The sequence below is a fragment of the Caenorhabditis remanei genome, chromosome II (assembly GCF_010183535.1).
Source record: "Caenorhabditis remanei strain PX506 chromosome II, whole genome shotgun sequence".
NCBI classification, from domain to species: Eukaryota; Metazoa; Nematoda; class Chromadorea; order Rhabditida; family Rhabditidae; genus Caenorhabditis; species Caenorhabditis remanei.
In genome coordinates this window covers 7506369-7523540 of record NC_071329.1, presented here as the reverse complement: position 1 = coordinate 7523540, position 17172 = coordinate 7506369, and the positions used below count along the sequence as shown (strand labels likewise).

General features: G+C 40.5%; 9 protein-coding genes across 9 annotated transcripts; 4 read left to right on the top strand and 5 right to left on the bottom strand.

Annotated features, from left to right (window-relative positions):
- Positions 1 to 175: 175 nt before the first annotated feature.
- On the bottom strand, positions 176 to 1453 carry GCK72_005126 (uncharacterized protein; the record flags this gene model as incomplete). The annotated part of the gene is made up of 3 exons (XM_003117411.2): positions 176 to 317; positions 378 to 1150; positions 1199 to 1453. The coding sequence occupies 3 exons, from the start codon at positions 1451 to 1453 to the stop codon at positions 176 to 178; spliced, it is 1170 nt and encodes a 389-aa protein (XP_003117459.1).
- Positions 181 to 4959, top strand: GCK72_005123 (uncharacterized protein; the record flags this gene model as incomplete). Its single annotated transcript, XM_053725041.1, has 6 exons — positions 181 to 313; positions 388 to 738; positions 835 to 1102; positions 1941 to 2164; positions 3355 to 3742; positions 4644 to 4959. 6 exons carry the CDS (start codon positions 181 to 183, stop codon positions 4957 to 4959), a joined length of 1680 nt encoding a protein of 559 aa, XP_053589235.1.
- GCK72_005125 (uncharacterized protein) lies at positions 1606 to 3050 on the bottom strand (the record flags this gene model as incomplete). The annotated part of the gene is made up of 4 exons (XM_003116741.2): positions 1606 to 2032; positions 2080 to 2238; positions 2287 to 2880; positions 2974 to 3050. 4 exons carry the CDS (start codon positions 3048 to 3050, stop codon positions 1606 to 1608), a joined length of 1257 nt encoding a protein of 418 aa, XP_003116789.1.
- Positions 3292 to 3920, bottom strand: GCK72_005124 (uncharacterized protein; the record flags this gene model as incomplete). The annotated part of the gene is made up of 2 exons (XM_003116810.2): positions 3292 to 3806; positions 3851 to 3920. 2 exons carry the CDS (start codon positions 3918 to 3920, stop codon positions 3292 to 3294), a joined length of 585 nt encoding a protein of 194 aa, XP_003116858.2.
- Positions 4204 to 5278, bottom strand: GCK72_005122 (uncharacterized protein; the record flags this gene model as incomplete). The annotated part of the gene is made up of 3 exons (XM_003117036.2): positions 4204 to 4399; positions 4448 to 5098; positions 5145 to 5278. The coding sequence occupies 3 exons, from the start codon at positions 5276 to 5278 to the stop codon at positions 4204 to 4206; spliced, it is 981 nt and encodes a 326-aa protein (XP_003117084.2).
- Positions 5279 to 5694: 416 nt separating this feature from the next.
- GCK72_005121 (uncharacterized protein) lies at positions 5695 to 7411 on the top strand (the record flags this gene model as incomplete). Its single annotated transcript, XM_053725040.1, has 5 exons — positions 5695 to 5769; positions 5815 to 6122; positions 6179 to 6403; positions 6449 to 6847; positions 7378 to 7411. The coding sequence occupies 5 exons, from the start codon at positions 5695 to 5697 to the stop codon at positions 7409 to 7411; spliced, it is 1041 nt and encodes a 346-aa protein (XP_053589234.1).
- A 1119-nt stretch (positions 7412 to 8530) lies between these two features.
- GCK72_005120 (uncharacterized protein) lies at positions 8531 to 12841 on the top strand (the record flags this gene model as incomplete). Its single annotated transcript, XM_053725039.1, has 7 exons — positions 8531 to 8809; positions 8862 to 9753; positions 9801 to 10081; positions 10132 to 11262; positions 11308 to 12444; positions 12491 to 12558; positions 12607 to 12841. 7 exons carry the CDS (start codon positions 8531 to 8533, stop codon positions 12839 to 12841), a joined length of 4023 nt encoding a protein of 1340 aa, XP_053589233.1.
- A 627-nt stretch (positions 12842 to 13468) lies between these two features.
- On the top strand, positions 13469 to 14608 carry GCK72_005119 (uncharacterized protein; the record flags this gene model as incomplete). Its single annotated transcript, XM_053725038.1, has 3 exons — positions 13469 to 13475; positions 13521 to 14147; positions 14193 to 14608. 3 exons carry the CDS (start codon positions 13469 to 13471, stop codon positions 14606 to 14608), a joined length of 1050 nt encoding a protein of 349 aa, XP_053589232.1.
- A 201-nt stretch (positions 14609 to 14809) lies between these two features.
- On the bottom strand, positions 14810 to 16003 carry GCK72_005118 (uncharacterized protein; the record flags this gene model as incomplete). The annotated part of the gene is made up of 3 exons (XM_003117093.2): positions 14810 to 15094; positions 15709 to 15845; positions 15949 to 16003. The coding sequence occupies 3 exons, from the start codon at positions 16001 to 16003 to the stop codon at positions 14810 to 14812; spliced, it is 477 nt and encodes a 158-aa protein (XP_003117141.1).
- Between the last annotated feature and the right edge of the window lie 1169 nt (positions 16004 to 17172).

Here is a 17172-nt window from a genome sequence, read left to right as displayed (position 1 = left end):
TATTCTGCGGTAATTGTTCCGGCATTCACTTGCTGAAAAGAGAGCATTTGTTTATGGAAAGGAAAGGAAAGAGTAATAGAAATAAAAATAAGTTAAAATTAAGCACAGTTTGGAGAAAAATTGGAATGAAGATCTTTTCGATTCAGATAAATTTTCCTATTTCCGGAAGACTCAATTACGATGGCGGCGGTGGTGGTGGAATCATTCCATGACCAGATGGTGGTGCCGGTGGACGACTTGGTGGTGGAGGTGGGTACATTCCTGGTCCAGCGGATGGATAACGTGGTGGCGGCGGTGGTGGCATTCCTCCAGGGTATCTGAAAACAGGTGACATTTTTAATTGATGTTCTATAACAGTTCTATGTTCCATAACTTACCTCATTCCAGGCGGTGGTGGTGGTGGCATTCCTCCCATTGGTGGTCCGAATCGTGACGGTGGAGGTGGTGGTGGCATTCCAGGCATTCCTGGTGGCCCTGGCGTTCTTCCTGGTGGAGGAGGCGGTGGTGGCCACATTCCTGTCGACGGCGGCGGTGGTGGACGTGGTGTCATTCCTGGTGTTGGTGGCATCGGCGGCATCGGTGGCGGCATCGGAGTGACACTTGGTGGGGGAGGAGGTACTGGAGGATACTGTCCTGGATATCCGTTTGTCGGCATTCCCATCAATGGCGGTGGCTGGTATCCTGGGCGTCCTGTAGCATGTGCAGCAATGGCAGCGTGTACACCAGGAATTGCGAGCGGTGTGTTGGCAGGCACTCCGAGTGGAACATCTGAGAAGACTTGATGCGGACGATCTTTCGGGAATAATGGATTCTGTGCGGCCAACATTCTTTCAGCCGCTGTTCCGTGCCGTTCTCCTTTCGAATCTCTTTTGAATGCGTATGAAACTGTGATTGCCCGATTACACAAAAACTGTCCATTCATTGCTTCCAATGCTGTATCTGAGGCTTCGAAAGAGGCAAAATTGATGAAAGCGAATCCTTTTGATGTTCCCGAATCAACGTCTCTCATAATTTTCGGAACTTGCAAAATTACTCCGAAGGCACTGAATGTATCGTATAGCAACTTTTCATCGACTTCTGGATCCAAGTTTCCGACGAAAATGTTAGCTCCGACATCCATATTCTTTTCGTGTGCAGATGCTTTGTTCACCTGCAAGAGAAATTATTAAGTTAAATGAACAGAATAGTGTTATGTTACCTTGATGGGTTTTCCGTATAACTTGATCATATTCAAAATTTTGATAGCATAATCCGCATCCTCTTCACCCATAAACTCAACGAAGCCAAATCCTTGATGGTTGGCGGTGACTCGGTCTTTTGGCATATTTACACTGACGACCGGTCCCGCCTGAACCATCAGTTCCCATAGAATCGCTTCTGATACTTTTTCGTCGAGCCCGCCAACATATATTGTGGCATCCTGGTTCCTCTCCACTATCGGACCTGCTGACATCTGGAAAAAATGGTATGATACGTTTCCGTAAAGTTTATGAATACAATAAGATAACAGTAAGGTCGGAAACCAGAGAAAAGTGAAGTTTGGAAAGCAGCAAGAAAAAATAAGAGGGATATATTTTATTTTACAAGTTTGGCAAAATAAAAATTTCAAAAATCTTCGTCTTCTTCTTTCGGAGATTTTTCTCTTTGTTCCTCGAAATTGCGAGATTCTTTCAATTCATCTGATGACACAAGTGTTTTGAAAAACTTTGAATACTCTAATGATTCTCCTTTTTCTTCCCATTCCTTTCGATTAATCCATGGCACTTTAACATTCTGCAGAAGTTGCTGTCCGCACTGCCACGCATGCGTCTCTGGATTCTCCACGTCCTCAGACACATTGATTCCATATTCAGAAGGCAACATTGAACGAACTTCTTGTATCATGCGTTCACGAAAACCTCGGAAGCATGCTGATCCACCGACAAGAATGATGTTTTCAGCAAGACACGGCCTCAACGCTTCAGGACATTGAGACATACTTGCGATGACTGCTTCTGCTACACCACATTGATCGATATCAATATCCGAAGGACTGAAACGATACAATTGATGAATTATAATATTCTCATGAAAACCTACTTGAACAAAATTTCCGGCGTAGCGAAGCGTTCGACTCCAAGAACTATCGAAGGAGTATTGTCTGTTGGTTCTTTCGGATCTTTGAGTATTCCCTTGAACGTCGTATGGAAATCGGGCATGACGTACCGCATATCGATCGTGTTTTCCTCGTATCTCTTCCTAAAAACTTCAGTATTGATTTAAGTACAGCGGGAGGAGAGAGCTTACTTCGCATGTTTCATGCTTCTATCGAAATCCAATGTCACAAAACAAATATCTTCTTTGCATTCGTTGATGACATATGTCTCTTCACTCACATTCAGTTGTCGATATGATATCCAATCTTTCAGTTTATTTGTCAGTGCTTTACCTCCGACATCAATTCTGATAACACTGTCTTGAATGAGAACTCCGTCGACAAATGAAGCGACTGTCGTCATTGAAAAACCCGCATCTACTACAACGGCACACTTTTTATTGTTTATTTGGCTTGAATGCTCTGCAACCAACGTGGAAGCAGACGCTTTGTATACTTCGTTGAACCCGAAATACTCGAAAAAAATCTCATTGGAAACGTCTGGGAGAGCAGGAATCAAGTAGTTGTTGTCTGTATAGGCGATTCGTGATGTTGTTGGCTCAATGTCGAGATGTTTGAACGTGTTTTCCCAAATTTGTTGTTGTGTATCCCAGTTGACTACATATCCTCTTTCGATGGGTCTGACGTAGAATAGAGAGAACTTTTCGGAGCAGTCACTCTGTTCATGTCCGACGAAAACCCGCTTCTTCTCATGCTTTGCCTTTACGATGCTGTTTGGGATTAGGCTGAAACAAAACTTTATGATTAATGACTCATCAAAAGTGCGGCAAGCTGCTTCAAAAAATTAACTTCGTATACCTTTCAATAGAAAATCTCACCTGGGAGCTTCACAGTCGAGTTTCCCTATCTTCATGTTGTAAGCTCCATTGTCAAGAATGACTGTTGTGTGGCTCATCTGCAATAAAGTTTTAGTAATCACGAAACAGATTCGCATCATTTTAAATAGAGTAGGGAGCAAACCAGAATATGACAACAAGCAAAACAAGACAAGATTTAAATTTCTATCACAATTTACATGGCATAGACATTATAAAATACACGAGTAGCAACCCGGTTAGTGAAATTTGAATACTATTAAAAATCTATGCGGAATTAGTGAAAAGCTAAATTAAAAGAAAAACAAGAAAAATGAATTATTATGATCCCCAGGTGAGTCGACCTGTACCAGCAGCAGCGTTTCTTTGTAAAATTTGTTGAAGGCGTGCAACTTCTTCGTCTTTTCTGTCCATCTCCCCGACTGGTGTCCAACTTCTGTCATACTCCAATCGATAAGATCCGAGATATTCTTCTTTCTTCTCTTGATATCCCCATTCGTTTGGTGCCAGCATTGAAAAATACTTATCCATGCTCCCTTGTTTCTGATATAGATGATAAATACGGCCGGGTTGTTTCTGCATATTGCACGGTACGTTATGAAGCTCCTCGTCGCGTTGAGCATCTTCAAGGACTGCTCGAGCTGCCATATGAAGTTGTTCCATTTGATCTGCGATTTGTTTCAGTCGATCACACGCTCTTCCTTTTACTAATTGTCGGGCACTATTCAGTTGATTGGCAAGGGCTACGAGGTCATCAGCGTCGATTTTATCGGTTTGTCGTGCATTTGTCACCAATCGTTGATCTTCACTCCGTGACTGAACAAGCGGTACATTTACTGAAGTTTAAAACATATTTCAGAATATTCCACTTCAAGTATACCTCTTTCTCCACTTTGGGGAAGTTGGACTAACGGCAGATTACAGTCCATATCTACCTCATTCACTTCCATCTGAAATATATTGTTTTTTCTCTTGATTCAAAATGACTTCATTTTCTTTCAATAACGCCATTAAAAACATTCAATGAACATTCAAAAATAGAAGCGTACAGGCTACTGAACCATTAATCAAACATAAATCTGTATAACAAAATCAATAAGTAATATGCTTTTATTCGGGATGTTATCAAAAAACCATGAACTCATCCATACGAGAAATAAAAATCAATCAAAAAAGAGAATGACAGGCAAAATAAATTATTGAAAATACAAGTTTGAGGAAAATGAAGATATTTTATTCGTTTTGTGGATCTTTCAGTTGAAGCATAGTCTTTTCCGTATTGAGCTTTCCTCGCTTATTGCGAGCCTCGGCCCTCGTGAACGCGTCATTGACAAGGCCAACCAATTTTCCTTCTCTAGCGAGAATCTTCATCAACTCCATCACGAATGGAGTGTAATTGTGACGTCTGCGACTGTTCTCTTTTTTATACCTAAAATTTTAAGAATAAGATGAATAAAATGAAACGACAATATCTTACATTTCCATTTTTGACTCTTCATCTTTAATAGCATTTTCCAAATCACCGATCTGCTCACCGAGTTCATTATTTTCGTTGGCTTGTTTGAGATTCTCCAACATCTCCTGATACTGTTGTTTCCGATTTGGAACCAGCGCCATCAAATTGAACGTAATCTCTCCTTCACTAAATTTCTGCATTCTTTGCTGAATGATAGGCTTCACAGCCTCGACCCAGTCAGATCCTTCTGGGCGATCAGCAACTTCCAATGGAAGATCACGAAGTCCATCGAGCTCATAGACTTTGTCTCCGATTGGAACATATGTAACGAAGTGATAATTATCTTCTGCTTCACCTCCCTTAATGTCCAGCTCGAAAAGAGTTTGACGGGAAAAACTGTTGTGAACAGTGCGAATCTCTTCACTATTCGAAAGACAAAGACCGCGGGTAGATGGGTCCATGTCGATCGCAAACTCTTTGTATTGGCTCAAAAGTGGCCCGAGTTTCACTCCTGGATCCTCCACGTTCATTAACATGTTGATTAAAGCTTGTGTAGCACAAGCGTTCTGGATCACTTGTTGTGCGAAGAAGATATTTGGCTTGCTGCTCTGAGTGCCGTTTCCATCGTCTCCTTGACGCCATTTGAACAAAAAGATCAGCCCGTAAACTGGTCTTGAAGAACGTTTGTTTACAAAAACTTGGTTTTAACAGAACTTACTTCATGAGAGCCTTGTCATCGTCAAGTGAATACAGCTCCTCGACTTGTAACCCATCCACTCCAAACCCGCGGAGCATTTCGGTAAAAACTCCGGGGTCACTTTCGATGAGGCACCAGTTTCCAGCGTCGGCCATCTGAAAACCGCTGATTTAATTTTTTTTGGAACGAAATCAATATTAATTATGAGAATAAAGAAGAAAAGAAGGATAATTCTGATGCGAAAAAAAATCTGCTGGATTTGAAAAATCATGTCAGCGTGGAGCAGTGGCGCGTACTTGCTCAGCTTGTTCGGTTTTCTAGGCCACCATGTATATATTTAATTTTTCAAGACGTTTTCTTGGTTCCAATCAAAATTCTTTGCGAAGAATATTTATCAAACTAAAAAAATTAGAACGAAAGTCTGGGACTCCTATTCGCAACCAAATTTACACTTTAATTACAACGAGAAAATCTCAATAGAATGATGGCCGAGTAAACACTTATTCAACGTGGAATTAGATTTGTACCTGTAATTGACCGGTGCATGTTTCAGATTCGCCTCAAATGAAAAATGAATGAAAAATACACCAAAACTTCAACAAGTTCAAGTTTCATCACAATAAAAGCTCCCGATGTACAAGAAAAGGTGTGAAGTGTGTAAAGTTTCTGAGATTCAAACGAGTTCTTACAGGTGACCAGTAAACTTAAAAAGACGAACTCAAATTTCGATAATTCAACAACATGGAACAGTTTTCTTACGACTATCAGTATTCTCTCAGTACTTCTCTGTTTTCAAATCGCCATTTCATTGAATCCACATTCTGGAGAATCTCAACCACCAATGTTTGGAGATTATGAGGCACAGAGACACTGGATGGAAATAACATTAAATCTTCCAATAGAGCAATGGTATGTCAATGGAACACTAAACGATCTTCTCTACTGGGGACTCGACTACCCACCTCTTACCGCCTATCATCATAATCTTTTGGGAGTAATGTAAGTTTTCAAAAATGAATTTTGAGTGCTGAACGTTGATAATATTTCGTTTACAGAGCTTACAAAATCAACAAGTCATGGGTGGAATTGACGGATTCACGTGGATTCGAATCTGTTGCTCACAAAATGTTCATGAGAATCTCTGCAATTGTTCCATTCTACATTTTCTACCTTCCTCCTCTTATATTCTTCTATTTGAATTCGAAAAAAACTTCACCTATGTCATATGCTTTGGCTTTACTCTACCCGGCTTTGTTGGTCATAGATAACGGACATTTTCAGTAATTTTTTCAACAAAAAAACATTTTTAATTTTCGAAATTCCAGATACAACAGTATTTCTCTTGGAATGTTCCTTGCCACGTACGTTTTCCTGACTAACAATTTCACTATTCTTGGCTCGATGTTCTTTGTGGCTGCTCTGAATTACAAACAGATGGAACTGTACCACGCTCTACCAATCTTTGTATTCATTCTCGCCAGATCTATTAACAAAGCACAACCACTTGATAGTGTTTTTAAAATTGCAAAAATCGGAGCTGTCGTCATCTCAACTTTCATTCTTATCTGGCTTCCATTCATCTTGACAGGAACTGCAAAGGATGTGCTTCTTCGTGTTTTCCCGTTCAATAGAGGTCTTTACGAAGACAAAGTGGCCAGTTTCTGGTGTGCGTTCTCCTTCATTTTGAAACGATTACCATTCCAAAGTGTGCAAATATATTTAAGGTGAGAGTCTAATCTTGATATTTTGGTTTAAATAGATTATGTTTCAGTACCGCTCTTGTTCTTCTGTGCTCTCTACCATCACTGATATCCCTGTTCCGGCAGCCATCCGAGAGAAACTTTCGTTTATCGCTCGTCACCACCTCCCTATCATTCTTCCTTTTCTCCTTCCATGTACATGAGAAAACCATTCTTCTCGCAACAATACCATCTCTTCTCCTCATTTCAGACTATCCTTCCTCTGTTTTATGGCTCCTTAACATATCGAACATTAGCATATTCAGTTTATGTGTCAAAGACAATTTCCCACTTTCAGTTTTCCTTTTTATTGGCTACTTTTTAATTTCCTATTCCACCTTTCCTTCTTCTTCCCCTCTTAAAAGACTATTGCAAATCTTTTCAGTGTCAACTGGTTTCTTGATTTGTGTTCTTGAATTGTACGGGCCGAGCAACCAACGGTTTCCACATATTTATCAGTTAGCCAATGCGCTTTTCAGCTGTGTGCACTTATTATATTTTTTAGTTTCTTTCAGTCTTGAATCCTTTGAAAAAGTTAAAAAGGAATAAAGTTTATTTTTGCTTTACTCGGCTTTTACAAAAGCTTTTATATCCCTCAATTTCAAATAGTTTTTTCAAACGCGCTTTTGTCGGCTAAACAACACTCCAAACGACACTCCACCTCCACACTGCGTCTCTTCTCGCGATCGCGAGTTTTTTGTTCTCGTTTTTTGCCAATTTTGGTTTTATTGCCTTTGCTTGGCCATCCAACACATTTCAACAATATATCCCTGTTGAAATTGTTGCTTACTTTCCAAAATTCTCTCTGTTTTACGTTAGAATTGTTGTATAAATTCTGAAAACCACTACTGAAGGGTGAAACGACCTAAAACAGTTATCGGTCAGGTGCGAAGCTCGTGCTTTATATGTGCGTTTATAACAGAAATCGAGAGATAAGCTTGAGTACTGTTATTTCAAAGTTCTTCTATTGTAAAATCGATTCATATCAGGAAGAATTCTGTTGAAATTTTTATTCAAACTGTTTAAGCCGAATAGTTTTACTGATATACCCGTACAACTTATTTGGCGGACATTTTTGTAACAAAATGCTCTTCTTGTTTTTTTATTAGTTGGGGGAGGGGGTTAGAGGTTCTTCGTCTTTTGAGAACAATAATTTGTCTCATGATTACCTTTATTTTTGAAGCTGATGAAGTGGCATTGTGCAATATTTCTCAAGTATCTTATTCTTCCTTGACGTCATTTATTCTTTTCTTCGAGAGTCTTTTTTTTTCCAAAAAGGGGGTTTTGAAAAGACAAAAGACAGCACTTGTGTTTAATCCCGGGGTTTAGGGTACCGAAACAAAATAAAATGACACCGAAGAGACGAATGAGCCGAAAGAGATCATTCTCTGTCATTTTTCAACCCAAAACTCTTTTCACTCTTTCCTTTTAGGGTCCCAATAATAGACAATTTCCGGTCCTCTGCTTTGAGACGTGAAGGATGAGCAAGCATTTTATTAGTTTTTTCTTTGCTTTTTTGGGGTGAGGCCATAGCGTGCCTGTCTAGTACATCTTCATTACGTTTCTCAAGTGGTCCCCGCCTTCGTTGTCGCTCGTCATTTTTATTCATTTTACTTGTTGTTTTCTCAAAAAACAATTCTTTACTCATGTGTTCGTTTTCCAGGCGGTATGGTACGGGTCTCTGACTCAAACACAATACATACCAATTCCGAAGGCGAATCGTCAACGAGTTACGTGCGTTTGGCTGGCAATGGTCTCCCAGGCGGCGAGCAGCAACAGGAGAGCTCTTCGGGAGTAGCTCCTGCGCCATCCGGAGAGAACAGCCCTGGAAGATCGAATCAGCTGGCTCTTCCCTCTTCATCCACAGCTGCGACGACTTCATCTAACAGTCAATATACCATTCCATTGGATGAAAATGATCACAGATACGTCGGACTTGTCAATCAGGTAATTGCCAAATCAGAAAGACGAGTAAAATAATTCAAATTGAATTTTTCAGGCAATGACGTGTTATCTCAACAGTCTGGTTCAGTCTCTCTACATGACCCCGGAGTTCCGTAACGCGATGTACGAATGGGAGTTCGTGCAGCATCCAGCTCACGCTAAAGAGCAAAAGAAGAAAGCTGAACAGAGCATCCCCTGCCAACTCCAAAAGCTGTTCCTGCTTCTCCAAACAACAGATAACGACTCGCTGGAAACGAAGGATTTGACACAAAGTTTCGGATGGACTTCCAATGAAGCCTACGATCAGCATGACGTTCAAGAGCTGTGTCGCCTGATGTTCGACGCGTTAGAGCACAAATGGAAGGGTACAAAGCACGAGAAGCTTATTCAAGATCTGTACAGAGGAACAATGGAGGATTTTGTTGCATGTCTGAAGTGTGGACGAGAAAGTGTGAAAACGGATTATTTTCTCGATCTCCCACTCGCAGTCAAACCATTTGGAGCGATACACGCATATAAAAGTATCGAGGAAGCATTGAACGCATTCATTCAGCCGGAACTTCTTGATGGATCTAACCAATACATGTGTGAGAACTGCAAAAGTAAGCAAGATGCACACAAAGGACTCCGGATCACTCAATTTCCATATCTTCTAACGATTCAGCTGAAGCGTTTCGATTTCGATTACAATACAATGCATCGTATAAAGCTGAACGACAAGATGACCTTCCCAGATGTCCTGGACTTGAATGAATATATAAAGGAGAAGCGTTCTGCTCCCACCGTGGCACCTCCAACAACATCACCACCGTCTGCATGGAAGACAATCCCGCCAAAGAAGACAGAAACTGAAGAAGATGATATGGAGTTAGGATCACCGAATCCTAAACGATGCACTCCCGGAAATCAGTCACCTAACCGTTACAGTTATAGAGGAGATGAGAACGGTAAATTCTAATTCATCAATTTTTCACTTCTTTAAATTCTTGTTCAGTTGTCGTCGGTCAGCCAATTGACCATGAAGCGGTAGAAAGCATTATCAAGACGTCAGGAGACAACGTTTACGAGTTGTTCTCCGTAATGGTTCATTCTGGAAATGCTGCCGGTGGTCACTACTTTGCATATATCAAAAACTTGGATCAGGACAGGTGGTATGTCTTCAACGATACTCGTGTCGACTTCGCATCGACATCGGAAATTGAGAAGAGTTTCGGCGGACATCCAAGTGGTTGGAATCAATCAAACACAAACGCATATATGCTTATGTATAGAAAGGTTTGTTAGTTACGTGTGAGATTGAAAATGTATATATATATTTCTTTCAGATTGACCCGAAGAGAAATGCCAATTTCATCCTCAGCAACAAGCTTCCCCGTCACATCAGAGACTCACAGGAGAAATGGAAGAGGCTGGAAAGAGAGGCTGAAGAGGAGCGTCTACAGAAGTTGAGTCTCATTCAAGTTCACGTCAATATCAACTATCCATTCCCATCATATGTGACGCTTCCTGACAAAAGACAACTCGATTTGACACCACAGAAATATCAAATTGCTGATGATTTCAGTGAATATAAAATTGAAATATCGCGTGAAGAACCAATCCGGTTGGTGTTCGGGCCTGCTTTCGATTTCTTCAATGAACGCGCTCGTGCATATAGCCTGCCGTTCTCAAAAAGTAGTGCTCGATTGATTTATGTGGAGAATAAGCAGATGGTGATGGAATTTCGTAGCCCCCGAGATCTCGACAAGAAATTGAGAACTGTTTTCAATAGTTATCAGGGAGAACCTGGATCAATGTACAGTGTTTATTTCGTTCTTGACGTGAAGATTGCCAGCGGTTTCTTCCAAATAGATTACCAAAATAGGATGACTATAAAAGTGCAGCGAGTAGATGTTGGCAAGAAGACGACTGCAAACGAGTTGACGATTGTTGTACCCGGAGATGAAAAGATGGTGAAAGTCAAGCAATGGATTGGATCACAGTTCCGCGACGACATATATGAAACATTAAACGCACGATTAGTTCTCGAAGCTGCTTCGTCAAGTCGCGAGTTTGTATTAATAGATCAAACTCATAATGGCATGGACTTCCGACACATGATCAACCAGTACATGGGCCATGCCACTCCAACTCTCTACTATGACGGTGGTCTGAACACAATGACAAATGCAGAATCCAAAGAGGCGACGGTTGCCGATCGCAAACTTCCATTCGAAAAATCTTCCATGTGGCAAATTCTTGATAGGAAGTGCTTCTCGACATTTGTCAAAGTTCGCCTTCCATCCCAAGAAGAAGTTGAGAAAGCTGCATCAACCAGAAACGCATATCAAGGATTGAGTTGGGCGGAGACTGTTGCTATCATGAAAGAAGAGGACAGATTGTGGAATGAACCGCGAGGTGCTGTTGAAGTCATGTCGACAGTTTCGAAAAACGAAACATCGGATGCCGCTCTTGTGGTGAGCGATATTATAAATCAAACTGTATTTAGTCTAATTTTTCAGACCGAAGCGGATGACGAGCCGATTCCATCGGGAAGAGGTTCAACAGCATCGATGCGCTCTGTTAGTATGGAGGATTTCGATGGTGAAGCTGGCATATCTGGAAGTTTATGCAATAACACACCACAAATGTCCCCATGTGTATCGGAAGGAGATGACATCGACGAGAAGGAATTGGATGGAAAATCACAATTGATGAATGATTATATGCAAAAGTCAAATTCCAACTATTATTATAATGGAGATTCACAAACTCATGTTAATAAGAACCTGAAGATTGCTCTCGGAGAAGAAACTCCATCAGAGGCGGTGTCTGCTGTGAGCAGTGGCCAGTCGACGCTCGTCCCTTCAACATCGAATCAAGCTCTCTCTAGTATGGCTCGAAGTTCCGATGAGGCTATCGATGCGAGAATCACCACTGTTTTCTCACATGAAAACTTCCACAGACTTGATGTAGATAGCCGGATGCGAGTGGTTGATTTCAAGAAATGGGTTGCCGCTCAGTTAGATATGGATAAAGATCAGTTTGTTATTGTAAAACATGCGTCAGATGATGGTTCGGATAGTGGATATGAGGCAAACTTCAATGATGAGGAGACTGTGTCAAGTGCATTCCAGTCATGTTTCATATCCATAAAACTGCGAGCTCCGTTGAAACAAGACGAGAAGATGATTCAAATCATCTTGTTCGATATGTTGGAGAATCAAAGAGAGAACTGGAAGCAACTCTTCGAATTGCCAGTCTCACAGAGTACAGTCGTCGGTGACATACTTCTGCAGTGTATTCGCCTGTATAAGGAAATATATGGGGAAGAACTCACGCCCAAGATGGTGCGATTACGGGATATTGGTACAACAGGACACAGCAACTCGAAAGCAGTACTCAATCCTAATGACACTCTTGAAAAACGTGGATATAGCTGGTGCTCCCATATATACATGCAAATCGTCACCGATGAATCAATGATTGGAAAGCCTGGTGATCCAGTTCTAGTTCGACGGTTCCGCCCGTCTACTGTCGAAGTCAGTCCGACACATGAAGTTCTAGTTGACTCGAATGCTGAGAATCCGGTGCTCTCGTGTATGGAGGCAATATCCAAGGTGTCTGGAATTCCAGTGGATCGGATTGCGATTATTGATGTAAGAAATTTCACTGAAAACATTTTGTAATTTTCTTTTCTTCCAGCCAAAAGAGTTCGTGTGGCAAAAGTGGCCTTACACCAAGAGTCGTCTCGAAATGTTAGATACCAGCAGGTAACAATTAATTAGACGTTTTCTTGAAGTTATTGTCTTTTCTTTCAGTTCAAAGGCGGTATTTACCAACGACCTTCATCTCAACTTCCCCCACCCGCGTGAGTTCGTGGAGAAGGTTGGAGGTCGTGTGCTCTACTACAAAGATTCTGAAGAAGAACCGAAAGTTCTTTCCGAGGAAGAGCGTAAGCAGATCAAGATCAAAGAAAACGGGCAGTCAGCAAATGCGAATCGTCGGAAGGAGCGTCCGCTTCGAATTCAGATGAGCAGTGTGTGCGAAAACTGAATCCATGAAGTTTGCTCCCAGAATCTATAACATCTTCACAACGCATTACTATGTTTCTTTCATACTTTTTTCCCGTATCGTTTAATTATTTAAATTCATGTGTTTGATGAACTCTAGCAGAATTTGTTTTTATATATCTAGACCCCTCGCCTTCTAATGCCTTTTCCCCTATCTTTTCTGAACCAGTTTCCCCGAGTTTTTTGTCCCGAAAATTTTAATTGTCCCGTGAATTCTCTGATTCCCACTTTGTTTTTGATGTAACCCTGTGACGTATCCCGATTCATTTGAATAGAGAAGCACGTCTGATGATGCCGTTGTTTTCAACCTGTATAAGCCCTTACAGTATATGTTCCTTTTTGTTTTCTCAGGGACATGAATGAAAATGCAAAATTCATGTATTTTTTGGGAACACTTCACTTGTCAGTTTCCATTACATTTACCTTCGTGACATTCTAAGTTTTTACTTGGAGAGAGAGATCCGTTTAGATGACGAATAGAAAAGTGACATTCGGTGATGATGTGAAGTCACCAGCGATAAGCAAAGTGAGCAGAAAATCAACTCCTTTGAAAAATCGAAAAAAGACGAAAACACGAGTGCAAAAACATATTCAGGAGACATTGCAGAAGATGAAAGGTTGAAAAGAGTTCCCTAATAAAATTTGAAACGCGTTGCTTTCAGAAGAACAAGAAGCGGAGAACCAACAACAAATTAAAGATGGGAAGGCGGTGACGAACGAACCACCAGCAGCGGAAGCCGAAGATTCAGAATCGAAACCAAAAGTCGATAAGAAACGAAAGAAAAGTAATGGAGAGTCTGAGGCACAGAAGAAGTCCCGTGAAACGATTGGCGCTCAAGTGCTAGAAACATCTGAAGGCTCGAATAAGATGCTTGGTTTCCACGTAAGTGCTGCCGGTGGTTTGGAGCAAGCAATCTACAATGCACGTGCTGAAGGATGCCGTAGCTTCGCACTGTTCGTTCGAAATCAACGAACGTGGAATCACAAACCGATGGAAGAGACTGTAGTGGAGAACTGGTGGAAAGCTATCCGTGAAACTGATTTTCCATTGAATCAAATCGTTCCACACGGATCGTATCTCATGAATGCAGGCTCTCCGGAAGACGATAAACTGCAAAAATCAAGAGATGCGATGGTTGATGAGTGTCAGAGAGCTGAAAAACTCGACATCACAATGTACAATTTTCATCCGGGATCGACAGTTGGAAAGTGTGAAAAAGAGGAATGTATGACAACGATCGCGGAGACAATCGATTATGTTGTGGAGAGAACTGAAAATATTGTTCTAGGTAATTAGGAAATTAAATTATTTTCAACAAAATTGCATCTTTCAGTACTCGAAACGATGGCCGGACAAGGAAATTCAATTGGAGGAACATTCGAAGATCTCAAATTCATCATCGACAAGGTGAAGGACAATACGAGAGTTGGAGTTTGCATCGACACGTGTCACATCTTCGCTGGCGGATACGATATTCGAGATAAGAAAAACTACGAGGAGGTGATGACGAAATTCGAGAAAACAATCGGATGGAAATATCTGAAAGCGCTTCACATCAATGACTCGAAAGGTGATCTCGCCTCGAATCTGGATCGCCATGAACATATCGGAGAAGGGAAAATTGGAAAGAAGGCATTCGAAATGCTGATGAATGACAAACGATTGGATGGAATTCCGATGATTCTGGAGACGCCAAAGGGGAAGTATCCGGAGGAAATGATGCTCATGTACAAAATGGAGAAGAAATAATATTTTTTAATCTCTTATTGAATTGGTTCTCATTTAAATTTTATCAAATGTTCTCACTTAAAATACGAATGATTGATCTTTACTTTTAAAACCACGGTTGAAGAATGAAAATGAATTTGAAAATATTGCAATTCAGATAGAGAAAACAGAAAATAATAAATTAAAACACCCCCAATGAAATTATAAACGATTGAATGAAATCTAAACTCTGCGAGCACGAGCTCTCAAATGAGCGAAGATCTCGTTGTCAGACTTGAATTGGGTCTCGAATGGATCGTCGAACTTGCATCCGATACGGTAGTTGACGGTCGAGTTCAAACATTTTCCGGAACGCCAGATGACGTGCTCATCGTTACGCTTCTCGACTTGGTAGGTGATGAAGTTGAAGCAGGCACGATGTCCTTGATCGATGTAGGAAATGAAGACGGTGTGAGATTTTGGGCACACGATGTCACAGTATTCACGCTCCTCACCGTCGTGGTCCTCCTGAAAAAAGTTTCAGTTTTATTGGTTTTCTGTAGAAACGGGTTTTTCCAAACAATCTGTTTTTGAATCTGTTTAAAACCACACTTCTTCTGGCAGAAAATTCTAGGAAAACATTGAATTTCAGTGACTTTTAAAGCAAAAATCTATGGAATTCGATGAATTAATAAAGAAAAGTTGTTAACTTGAAAAATGGATCTCGGTTTGAACTAGAAAAAAAGGAGGGATGAGTTTTGGCTGTTCAAAGTAGCGATTTTTATTATCAGACTGGAAAATTCTCGTCTATTCTGACAGGAATTCTAAATTCTAGAAAAAAAATTGATGTAGTAGAAAACACAACTAGAACTAATCAGGATAAAGTACTTTTTGAATCGAAATTAACTGTTTTCCTATTAAAATTACGTTTGAAGTAAAGTATTTAGATTAAGATCCAACCTTAGAACTTTCAAACTTGGACAAATTTTCAGAATTCTTAAATCTTTCAGCTCTTATTCATTTCTGAATTAACAAATTGTCAATTCGTTCTGAATGATGAAGATGAATTTTAAAACCCTCTAGGTTTCAGAATACCTTCTAGACATTCCCTATCATTTCGAATATCAACTGATTTTTCATACCTGCCAGCATCCGAGTCCTGTTGGAACTGGTCTTCCGGTCTCAAGCTCCTCGGCCTTCAACACCAAATGACATTCAGCACGATCTGGTCCTCCACGGATTGAGTTGGTTGGAGTGGAGCATTTCAACTCACGGTATTCTGGAAGTTGGATTTATTATTACTTTTTCTCAATAATTACCAATTTTTGCAATTTCTAGAGGTAATGTGTCTGAAAAATTTCAAAAGTCTACTAAATCCTTACGATGATAAGCCAATACACATGAAAGAATAGTGAGAATCAGAATATGCCGGAACATGATCGGCTGACAACACAGACTCCTTATTCTTCTTCTGTGAATATGCAAATGCTTGGGCAATTGCGCGGCGACATATATGGCAAGATAAGGGACCGGTTTTCAGGATATTTCGACACTACGATCAGACCGTTATGCGTATATTAATAATAATTATTGTTATTATCCGCCCCTCTCTCTAATTCGTGTTTTTCGTGTCGACTTCTTCTTGTTTATGACGACACTGGTCAATTGTTGGCATGGTGAAGCAAGAAGAGGGGGGAATGGACTAGAATTGGCATGGTCAATGAACTACTGATTGTTATCTGTTTTTTTATTACTGATTCACAGAATATAGAACTAATAAAAAAAGAAATGCCAAGGGGGTGAAGCCGGGGATGAAGTCATAACGTTTCGGAACTTTGAGCATGTTTTCTGAAATTCTGGAAAGTCAGGAATTCATGGAAATATAAGAAAGTGTGATTCAATTATCCAATTGACAACCATTTGAGGAGCGCTCCGGAACCCAACAGAACCTTTTCAAATGAAGTCATTGAAATGTGTTGTTCTAGGCTTGAATTATAAGATCCAGATTTTTGTATATTTCTGGAATCCAAGTATTGGGAGGAGTTCGCTCTATGGAGCCCCAACTGTTATTATTCAAAAAGAAATTTTGTCAAATTCTGAATGCTCTCATACCTCCCTCCCCCATTTTTCCCTGTTTTCACACACCCTCAAATACAAAAAAAGTGAGAAGAGACAGCGATAAGCAAACACGTTCACATTTTGGTATGCAATTTAGAGTACACTTACACACACAAATATATTCATATGTACCATTGGAAAGTAAAAGAAATAAAGAAAAAAACGGAGAGACGGCTCACTTTGTGACGCAATAAAGAAACAAATGAAAGTGAATGTGAAAGGGGGAAAATTGAGGAGAAAAGGGGAGGGAAACATGGACATAGGTATTTAGGTGGAGGTGATATTTGATACGGGGATTCTACAGTAGCATTTGTTTGAATTTGTTGGGTTGGAGGGTCCAATGTGTTGTGATGAATGGTGTGAATAAAAGTGTGTTCTTCGAGTTATTTTGAAACTGATCGGCTGAAACTCATACTGTCTCATTTCAGGTTCTACAGCTATTCAGGGCCAATTTGTACGAAATGTGTCAATTAAAAAAATAAAGATCT